The sequence below is a fragment of the Bubalus kerabau genome, chromosome 8 (assembly GCF_029407905.1).
Source record: "Bubalus kerabau isolate K-KA32 ecotype Philippines breed swamp buffalo chromosome 8, PCC_UOA_SB_1v2, whole genome shotgun sequence".
NCBI lineage: Eukaryota > Metazoa > Chordata > Mammalia > Artiodactyla > Bovidae > Bubalus > Bubalus kerabau.
Window position 1 is genome coordinate 91489293 of NC_073631.1, and position 11162 is coordinate 91500454.

At 36.8% G+C, this 11162-nt stretch overlaps 1 protein-coding gene across 1 annotated transcript; it reads left to right on the top strand.

Annotated features, from left to right (window-relative positions):
- The first annotated feature begins 1965 nt into the window (after positions 1-1965).
- On the top strand, positions 1966-9484 carry LOC129658617 (hyaluronidase PH-20-like). The gene is made up of 3 exons (XM_055589513.1): positions 1966-2919; positions 3391-3480; positions 8870-9484. The coding sequence occupies exons 1-3, from the start codon at positions 1966-1968 to the stop codon at positions 9482-9484; spliced, it is 1659 nt and encodes a 552-aa protein (XP_055445488.1).
- Positions 9485-11162: the final 1678 nt, after the last annotated feature.

Sequence of the window (11162 nt, forward strand, 5' to 3'; positions counted from 1 at the left end):
CCTTGGCATGCCTTGGTTTGTAGCTGTGTTACTTCAGTCTCCGTCTTCATAGTCACATGGCCTTCTTCCCTACATCTTTGTGTCCTTTACTCTTCTTATATGGGTACCAGTCACTGAATTTAGGGTCTCCCCTAATCCAAGATGATATCATCTTTTATCTTTAACTATTTATATTTGCAAAGACTCTATTTCCAAATAAGGTCATATTCTTATGAGGTTTGAGGTAGAATTGCATTTGCAGGGGGCACACTGTTCAACCCGTTAGAGCAACTATCCTCCTTTAAATGTCACAGCTTTGTTACTTTTTAAAATTTAAATTCACAATTAAGGATGGAAGTGTCCATTCTTTTTTTGACAATTTCTGTAAGTAGAGATCTTCCCATTAGGCTCATTCTTCCCCAAGCTTTTTTTATATAAAATGATCATGTGGAAATTAGGTATGAACATTATTTCAACAAGTTTAACCTAATCCTTTCTTTATTCCACGTAGTTGTCTCACTAGCTGCCATTCAGGCGTTTGTATTGGTAGTTTAGAGGAGTGTTTCCTCCAATGCTACTTTAGGTGAAGATTTTCTAACTCCTAAGTAAGAAAGTTTATAAGGGCTTAAACTATGAAAATTTTTAGTTCTTTTACATGTTTTAAACATTAGCAGGGGAAATCCATTTTCTTCAAAGCATGAGACTGTAATGGTTCTTAAGATTTTATTTTATTCTGTCAGTGGTGGTCTCTTTAGAGTAACTGCTTTTCAGCAATGGGAATAAATGGATATTTATGGTAAGACCACATGTTTATGGGAAAAATGTTAAATTCTCTTTTTACAGTTACATAGCAGTATGCTAATAATCCAATTCAACATTCTAGTTTCCTCCTAGAATCACAGAACATTTAAATATGTCTTCTTGCAGGTAATTTTTACAAATACCAAATGTTAAATAATACATAGTTTAATTTCTTATCCTTGACTCAGAATGTTTTATTGTACCACAAAATGTGCCCTAACACTTCACATTGTGACAATCAAAATGATATAATACAATGTCAACTATAGAAGACCATAAAAGGCCAAAGTTCATATATTCCTTTTCATGAGGTAGGCCAGAACCAATCTTTATACTGGAAGATATAAAGTCATAAAATATTTTATTAACTTTAAACACAAATGTACATTACTTTGATATAGTATGGAGCACAAAAAATAGCACTTCAACGTACCCCTCAAAAGGCGATTTTATTTGATTCAATAGTTTCGAGCAAACTTTTGACTTATTTCCTCTGGCAGAAGTGACTTTTACCTCTTCTACCTGCCTTCCTTAAGAAAGGGGAAAAAAAATAATGGTGAAATCTCACCATTCCATGAGAGGTTTTTTCCCACTTTTTGGCAGAACACTGAAAAATGTTCTTTCAAGAAATAACAAACTGAGAGGTTCAACTTGGACTTTATTTTTACTTAACAGTTTGTTGCTAAGGCATTGTTTGGTACAGCATTCTGCACAGCTAGGAAGGCACAAGGTAAAAGAGCAACCTTCATTTCTCTGTAGGTTCAACAGTGATTTGGAAACATGAGACAAGCATTAGTCACTATACAATCTGTATCACACATAAGAGAAAATAATTTCATTAATTCAAACACAGGAGTCCTTCATCTTCAAACATTGAATTAAACTCCCTGCACTTAAAGTCAAGAACTTGACTGTGAAGCTTATAATCTCTGACATGGAAATGTAGTGTAATGACACATTCTACATTTACTATTATTATTTTTTTTTTTCAGTTACAGATGAAGCAACTTGCAAAACATTCCTAAATACGAAGGAAGAAGAATATTGAAATGTAAATCATCATTATTTATTTTTATCCATCAAAGTAGCTTCATTCTGTGTTCATATCTTGCATCAAATATTAGGTAAACCAACGCGCGTAGGAGAAAAAAGTGCTTTTCATAGTCGTCGCTCTTTGTGACGAGAATGCTGAGGCGCCACCATATCTCCTTTAGGAGCTCTGTTGGGTCTAGCGGAACACCCCAGGCAGTGTTCACCTTCCTTCTGCTTCCATGTTGTTTGGCTCTGGACTTCAGAGCACCCCCTCTTATTTCAAACACTTCTTTCCTCTGGGCCTGGAATGCCCCAGTTGAACGCTGTGTTAACAGAAGATTTCAACTACCTCCAGATCTGAGACTCTTCTCTGTAAAAGGAAGCCCCCAAAAAAGTGCTACAGGACAATTTATTACATTATTTTATGCTGATAGACTTGGCTACTATCCTCATATAGATGAAAAAACAGGCAACACCGTATTCGGAGGAATTCCCCAGTTGGGAAACTTAAAAAATCATTTGGAGAAAGCAAAAAATGACATTGCCTATTACATACCAAATGACAGCGTGGGCTTGGCGGTCATTGACTGGGAAAACTGGAGGCCTACCTGGGCAAGAAACTGGAAACCTAAAGATGTTTACAGGGATGAGTCAGTTGAGTTGGTTCTGCAAAAAAATCTGCAACTCAGTTTCCCAGAGGCTTCCAAGATTGCAAAAGTGGATTTTGAGACGGCAGGAAAGAGTTTCATGCAAGAGACTTTAAAACTGGGAAAATTACTTCGGCCAAATCACTTATGGGGTTATTATCTTTTTCCTGATTGTTACAATCATAATTATAACCATCCTACTTACAATGGAAATTGCCCTGATGTAGAAAAAAGGAGAAATGATGATCTCGACTGGTTGTGGAAGGAAAGCACTGCCCTTTTCCCTTCTGTTTATTTGAATATCAAGTTAAAATCTACTCCAAATGCTGCCTTGTATGTTCGTAATCGTGTCCAGGAAGCCATTCGGTTGTCTAAAATAGCGAGTGTTGAAAGTCCACTTCCGGTTTTTGTATATGCCCGTCCAGTTTTTACTGATGGGTCTTCAACATATCTTTCTCAGGTAAGTAAATAAAGCAAGGTAAGAAAGCTATGGAATATTGTCCACAAATGGTATTTAGTGGAATGGAACATCATTTTTGAAGGGAGTAAAACTTAGCTTTAAATAATCTTTAGGAATATGCACTCAGGTAGTTCTGCATCCTTATATGAATGTAAAATAAGAATATATTTCATTTTTAATGTAATCATACAATATTTTAGCAACCATAGACAATTGGGTAGTATAGACAATGTATTAATTCAGCTCCTTTTATGGGCCTACTCTCTTGTCAATAAAAGTAATTAAAATAGTAGCAGAAAATTCATGTTTTTGTTATAGTAGGACAGTGGTGGCATAAAAGATAGAAATGAATAGTGGAGAAATACTTACATAATTATTGTTGGGTCAGCATTCTTGGCTTTGGCGTTACTGTCCTGTGTATAACACTTCATTGTATTCCTCCCTGTTAACTCTCCCTATCACCTTTGCCAGGGTGACCTTGTGAATTCGGTTGGTGAGATCGTTTCTCTAGGTGCCTCTGGGATTATAATGTGGGGCAGTCTCAATCTAAGTCTATCTATGGTAAGTTGAAATGATGAAAATAGATGTGGAAACAGATGAAAACATTTCTGCTTTGAATGTTTATGAGAATTGTTGTGGGATTGAGTAATAAACATCATCTTTGGCACAAAGTAGTTGGTGCTCAATTAATAGTGGTTAAATCAAACTATCAATTGTATGGTTGTGTTATAAGGCAGTTTTCCAGTGAGGAAACAGAAATTTGTTGAGATTAATTGAAATTCTCTATGCTACCTGGCTAAGAAGTAGCAAAAACAGGACTATATTCTTGGTGTTTTTTTTTTTTTTTTTTACTCTATTGTGCCGTGTTGCTTCTCAAAAGAAGAGCTCAACTAGTCAATATTCATTCACTCATTCTTTCATTCACCCAATTACTGTTTTATTAAGCACTTACTTATTTACTAAGTTAATGACAGTTTACTGTGGGGGGTCAGCAACTGGGATGGTGTGGGCAGTTGGCAGTTAGTCTTTGAAAATGTATTCGATTGTTCAAAGCTTCCCTAAGGGAGAAGAAAAGGAACACTTTATTTTCCACAGGTTGTATTTAATAGTGTCTATTTTAAGCAAAACTTGTTTTATCAGGAAGGAAGGTTTATTTAGCTCTACATAGTATGAACTGTATTCATTTTTTCCTAATGCATTTTCTTTACTTCAAAAAGCCTTAAACCATTCTATCATGACCTGCTCCTTTTCTCTTTCTCTTTTCTCTCTTTCCTTCTCCATATCAGGTCTTTATCCTTCACCTCTTCAGTATTCTTGACTCAAAACAAGAATAGAGCTGTCACATGGACACTGCTGAGTTGGAGCTGAACTTTCCTTCTCTGATCGATGTGGAAATACTAGTAACCTCGGTGCCATGGAGTGTGCCTAATGAAGCTCTTGGTCCAGAGGTTTCATCCTAGGACTTAGAAAGAACAGAATTTACACTCTAAGACCAAAAGAGATCTTTTGTATCTTGTCCTTCAGATACATCAGCTGTATTTCTCCTTCATTTATAAATGTATTTAGCTTTTTGAAATTCTTTTCAAGATTATCTGAGCCCTCCTACCTATTTGGTAGATTCTATTATCTCTGGTTTGATCACCAGTAAAGGGAAATAATATAGACTATAAGTTCAGAGAATGGGATATGTCCCTTTTGTAATATCTTTTATATGTCAGAAAATTATTTAAGAATTATAATTCTCGTAGGAATATTCCTGATTTTTATCAGTTGTTTTCTCAAATGTATCAACTCTCTTCTCAAGGATCCCATTAGTTTTTTGATGGAACCATTTATAAATTCCCCATTTATAATTTTTTTTTTAATTGAGAACTTCACACTTACTCTGATAAGGAATGAATCATGCCTTCTCCAATTAGTAGGGTGACATTAGCAATATGACATGGCATAGAATTCAACTGCCACACTTTTTTTTTAATTGCACTTCAATCTTAGATTCACATTCTTCTACCATGACTCTCAAATCACCTTCAGTATTCACATAGAGACAGTCCTTCAACTTTAATATGAAGACTTCCTAGTTAATGACACTGATTTGAACTTGTTTCCTGTAGACCTTTCCCAATTTACAATCATTTTGAATGTTAATTCTATCATTACTTTGCCTTTTTCCTATGTCATCAATACTGTCATGGATTGCTTGTGTTTTCTCTGATCCACTGACAACTTAAAAAACTGGTAATTCCAAGTTTACTTGCAATGATTGGAATTGACTTAAAACAATGGTTATCAAATGTAGGCAAACCATTCCTTCCATTTCATCTTACTAGACCCAACTGTGAGACAGAGTCAGCTTCTACTGGCTTTAGTTCATGAGACCTCATTGTTAAATATTCAGAAATTTTGTGAATTATTTGTTAAAAATTAAATTACAAAAACTTAGAATAAGTATGCAAAAACAAAAGTATGCTAAGTATGCTAAAAACAAAAGTAATAAATACTAAAAATGTATCAATTATTTACTTCATTGTCCTATTATCCATACTTTTGATTTATTTATATCAATCATATATGTGTAAGTGGAAATGGTATTATGCAATGGTGTGTTTCTTCCCACCATAATCCTGTCCTATGTAATGGTGATGTCATGTTGGTAGCTTAAAATTGCCATGGTAGGAGTATTTACAGCATGGATTTTGATGAATGCTATAAACTAGACTTTATGTCTTAGAGAAAGACTTTAAGCCTACAAAGACTGCATCTTGTGTAGGCTACTGACTCTCAAACATTCTTATCCTTTCACTCCTCTTCCTGCCTAGTTCTTGTCTCTGTAGACAACTCTAATGTCATCTGTGCTAAGTCACTTCAGTGGTGTTCAGCTCTTTGCGACCCTATGGACTGTAGTCCATCAGGCTCCACTGTCCATGGGATTTTCTAGGCAAGAATACTGGAGTGGGTTGCCATCTCCTTCTCCAGGGGAGCTTCCTGATCCAGGGATTGAACCCTTGTCTCTTATGTCTCTTGCATTTGCACATAGGTTCTTTACCACTAGTGCCACCTAGGCAGCCCAGATCAATGTCTTTTGATCTTGGTATAAATTCTCATATGCCCTTGGCACTGGTGATACTGTGTTAAGGAATACTGACAAAGTCCCTGCCTTCATGAAGCTCATACAGTTGGAGGGATAAAAACAATTGTTCTTGTTGTTTAGTCGCTAAGTTGTGTCTGACTCTTTTGAAACCCCATGGACTGTAGACCACAGGATCCTCTGTCCATGGGATTTCCCAGGCAAGAATACTGGAGTGGGCTGCCATATTCTACTCCAGGGGATCTTCTCTACCCAGGGATTGAACCCACATCTCCTGCATTGGCAGGCAGATTCTTTACCACTGTGCTACCAGGTAAGCCCAATGGAGGCAACACAAAACAATAAAAATATTTTATGTGGTAAGTTCTATGCAGAAAATTTAAATAGAGAGATGTAAGAAAGTGAACAGGAAAGGTGTCTAAGAAGGGTCTGGTCTAATGAAAACTTCAATCTGAATGACAAGATGGAGTTAGTAATGTTTAAAATGAGATGGAAGAGCATTCTGGGCAGAGGAAACAGTAAGTGCAGCTTGAAATGAACCTGCCATGCTTGTGAAACAACTAGTGTGTCTAAGGCCAAGTGGGTGAGGGTACAAGAGATGGGAGAGGTTACACCTCAGCAGGCTGTATACAAGTTGAATTATATTCTAAACACTATGTAAAGCTATTAGAGGATTAAGAAGAGGTTTTCTATTGCTGCCATAAAAACTACAACAAACAGTGGTTTAAACAGCAGAAAATTATTATCTTACAGTTCAGTAGTTCAGAAGTCCAACATGGACCTTAATGCACTAAAATCAAGATGTCAGCAGGACTGCGTTCCTTTCTATGGAAAGACCCTCATTTGCTCATTTGGGTTGTTGGCAGAATTCAATTTCTTGTGTTTGTAGCATAAAGATCTCTATTTCCTGTCTGGCTATGGTTAAAGTGATTTCGTTTCTCATGAGGTCACCATATTCGTTAGCTTTTGGCCTTTTCCTCTGCATTCAAAGCCAGCAATGCTGGGTTGAGTCTCCCTTACCTTTGTGTTTGTCCTCGTTCTCCCAGCTCATTTTTAAAATCCAAATAGAAAACGTTTCTACATTTTTATGGACTCGTGGTTAGATTGAGTCCATCAGATGGTTCAGGATATTCTCCCCATCTCCTCCCATCCAAGTACTAATCAGGCCCGACCCTGCTTAGCTTCCGAGATCAGGTACATTCAGGGTGGTTTGGCCTTAGACTTTCCCAGTCTCAAGATCCACAGCCTTAATCAAATCTAGAGGGTCCCTTTTGCCATGTAAAGTAACACAGTCACAGGTTCCAAGGGACTGGAGTATGAACATCCTTGGAAGGATCTTATTCTGCCTACCATTGATGGCATCATTTCAAGAAGGTAAAAAGAAATAGATTCAAACCTTGGAAGCTGCCAAGGTTCCTCAACTTGCCTGCCAACCTAACACAAACAAACACTTCCTTTGATCTTAATGAAGGATGAGCACAGCTAACTCACTCAATGGAATTGTTGATCATGAAAGAAAGCAACTACCTTCTATATTTTGAAAAGGATGGATTCCTACTTTTAAGAAGTATCTATTTCAAGATGAATCATTTTAGTGACTCATCACTCATACTCTGCCAAATAAGTATATCTGCAAAACAGCTGTCATAGTTCAACCATACTTGAATTATATATAACATTTAATATATAGTCGGTTGAACCTGTTTAGGTGTTTTGAGCTAGCGATTTTTTTATTTTTTTTTTAATATTTAATTTTTTTTTACAAGGTTGTGTTGGTTTCTGCCATATGACAATGCAAATCAGCCATAATTATATATAGATCCCTTCCCTCAGCCTTCCTCCCCTCCCCACATCCCATCCCTCCAGGTATCAGAGTGTCAGATCGGGCTCCTTGACCTACATAGCAACTTCTCACCCCTTCTAGTGAGGTGGATGAATGTAGAGCCTGTTATACAGACTGAAGAAAGTAAAAAAGAAAAAAACAAATATAATATATTAACACATATGTATGGAATCTAAAATGGTATTGATGAACCTCTTTGCAGGGAAGGAATGGAAATGCAGATGTGGAGAATGGACTTGTGCACGCAGTGGGGGAGGGAGAGAGTGGGATGAAGGGAGAAGGCAGCACCAACATACACACACTCTCAGGTGTTAAGATGGGATAGCTGGTGAGCTAGCAATTCAGAAACCACTCTTTCCAGTGCTTAAAAGTGTCTAAGAAATGTGATACTTCTTATCTTTATTTGTACTTCATATTATCTACACATTGAGGTAAAAAATGATATGCTGGACCCTGTGCTTAGCCCTTTTATATACACTGTATCTTTTCATCTTCACAACAACCCTATGAGGTAGGTTCTATAATTATCTTTAGATGATGAAGCTGAAGCATAGTCAGGTTAATTAATTTTCCCAAGGTCACCCAGAAAGGAAACCAAGACTTAGAAAGCTTAAGGGATTCCCAAGCTCACATAGCTAGCCATTGATAGAACTGTGACTCCAGTCTGGGCAGATGGACTCCAGACTCCATGCTTTAAGCCCTCCACCCCCACTCCACTCCACTGTACCATTCCACCCCTTCCATCCCTGTTAGTGTAGGAATTATTGAGGAGACTGTGGCTAGGGTGTATTAAACCTCAACTGGTTAATGATTTAGTGACATTAAATGGCATGTGAAACTTACAAATGTCACACACAAAAAAATAGCTGGAATGGTCTTGATAAAGCAAAACAGATGAAATATTTCCTACCTCTTACTGGTTTTTTGGTGCTTCCTTTAAAATTGCTTTATGTGGTGAATTAATTCATATATGAACTAATTTACTTAGATCTTAATAATCTGATCTTATAATTTTACAGCAATCTTGCATGAACCTAGGCACTTACTTGAACACTACACTGAATCCTTACATAATCAACGTCACCCTAGCCGCCAAAATGTGCAGCCAAGTGCTTTGCCACGATGAAGGAGTATGTACAAGGAAACACTGGAATTCAAGCGACTATCTTCACCTAAACCCAATGAATTTTGCTATTCAAACTGGGAAGGGTGGAAAATACACAGTACCTGGGACAGTCACACTTGAAGACCTGCAAAAGTTTTCTGATACATTTTATTGCAGTTGTTATGCCAACATACACTGTAAGAAGAGAGTTGATGTAAAAAATGTTCATAGTGTTAATGTATGTATGGCAGAAGACATTTGTATAGATAGCCCTGTGAAGTTACAACCCAGTGATCATTCCTCCAGCCAGAATGAGGCATCTACTACCACTTTCAGCAGTATCTCACCCTCCACTACAACTGCCACAGTATCTCCATGTACTCCTGAGAAACAGTACCCTGAGTGCCTCAAAGTCAGGTGTTCGGAAGTCATCCCCAATGTCACCCAAAAGGCGTGTCAAAGTGTTAAATTGAAGAACATTTCCCATCAGTCACTTATTCAAAATATTAAAAATCAAACAACCTATTAAAATACAAATTCAGTACTTAAGTTTCCTGTCTACATGCTTTGTGCTTTTATATTTTGTACATTTTTATATTTAATATTTAGCCAGATGATTTTTTTTTTAGGCAAGTAATGATACCTATATAAACTTTTACATTTGAAATGTGAATCAAAACTCATGGCCAAGAGAGTATTTTAAATTTTTGAGCAAAGATTGTTTTTCATGATTAAATTGAACTTGAAGTTATTATTAATTGATAAAGAATTGTGACCAGTGCCTTCAATTTTCAAACTCATAGTTGGGGCAGTGTTAATAAATCCACTCATACCACATTTTGCTTTCGAAACTCATAGTAGACACTTGATAAAGTAGATAGATAGAATTTGCTATGTAAGATATCCAATTTTGTATTTTCTAATTGTCATGTGAAAGTTGCTCAGTTTTGTCTGACTCTGCGACCCTTCATAACTATACAGTCCCTGGAATTCTCCAGGCTAGAATACTGGAGTGGGTAGCCCTTCCCTTCTCCAGGGGATCTTCCCAATCCAGGGATTGAACCCAGGTCTCCCACTTTGCAGGTGGATTCTTTACCAGCTGAGCCACCAGGGAAGCCCAATTGCCATGAGTGTATTGCAAATATTTTATATACTGTGAATGTATATATACTAAGAGGTACCTGCTATATTCTTGATTCTACCAAAGACTGATTATAAGGCCTAGAATACTTAGAGGCCTAATTTTCTTCTGAGAAGAGTAAAGATGTGAATAATACCAATTTACTGCGAATAAAATATCTTTACAAGTAGTTTGTAGTTTGTAATAAAAGTGTCAAGAAAATATTAATTCCAATATCTTATCTTTTAAAATGTAATATCCTAAGTGTACTAGTCTGTCTGAAACATGGAATCATGTTTTTTATTTTACCTTGATAATGTGTTCAAGTTGTTTTATAAAAAGATAATCTTTAAAAAGTGATTACCCTGTCGACTTCTGTACATGGTTTAATATGTTTTTAGAATTCTTATATAAATTATTCTAATTTTCTTTTCATCCTTGATTGTCAAATTTGACAATCTTGTATATCTTATTAAAATGTCTTATTTCATTTAAGCATCTGCATCTTTCATAGAGCATTTATTGAGTATTTATTCTCTGCTAGGCATAAAATTAAGAGTCCCAGCTTCAAGGTGAAATAGTATACTTCTTGCCATCAATGAGTTTGCCGTATATTTGAAGATAGACACTGAAAGTGGAAAATTACAACACAAATATAGTTCAGTATGCTCTGGCATACAAACAAGAATCTGAGGGTGTCAGAGAAGAAAGATTTCAGAGACATCACGAGATGATGTGCCCTTTGCGTTGTAGGTTGAACAGCAGTTAGCTCATGTGAAGACATGAGAAAAATGGAATTTCGGTAGAACAGAATACTGAATGTTGTTATTACGATGGTATTCAGTAGATGTAGATGGTAGTCACCTGGTGAGGGCTGCTGTAAACATACTAAGATGTCTGGACTTTACAAGGAAGATGCTCCCAAACTTCTTGACCTACCTCATTTTTTCCCCATGCACATATATCATGCTGCTGCTGCTGCTAAGTTGCTTCAGTCGTGTCCGACTCTGTGCGACCCCACAGACGGCAGCCCGCCAGGCTTCCCTGTCCCTGGGATTCTCCAGGCAAGAACACTGGAGTGGGTTGC

Bases quoted from the DNA above. Each gene is read 5' to 3' on its own strand.
- LOC129658617 (XM_055589513.1), top strand. From the start codon at position 1,966: ATGCTGAGGCGCCACCATATCTCCTTTAGGAGCTCTGTTGGGTCTAGC. The intron at 2,920-3,390 runs GTAAGTAAATAA...CACCTTTGCCAG, and splicing joins CTTCAACATATCTTTCTCAG to GGTGACCTTGTGAATTCGGT. The intron at 3,481-8,869 runs GTAAGTTGAAAT...ATAATTTTACAG, and splicing joins TCAATCTAAGTCTATCTATG to CAATCTTGCATGAACCTAGG.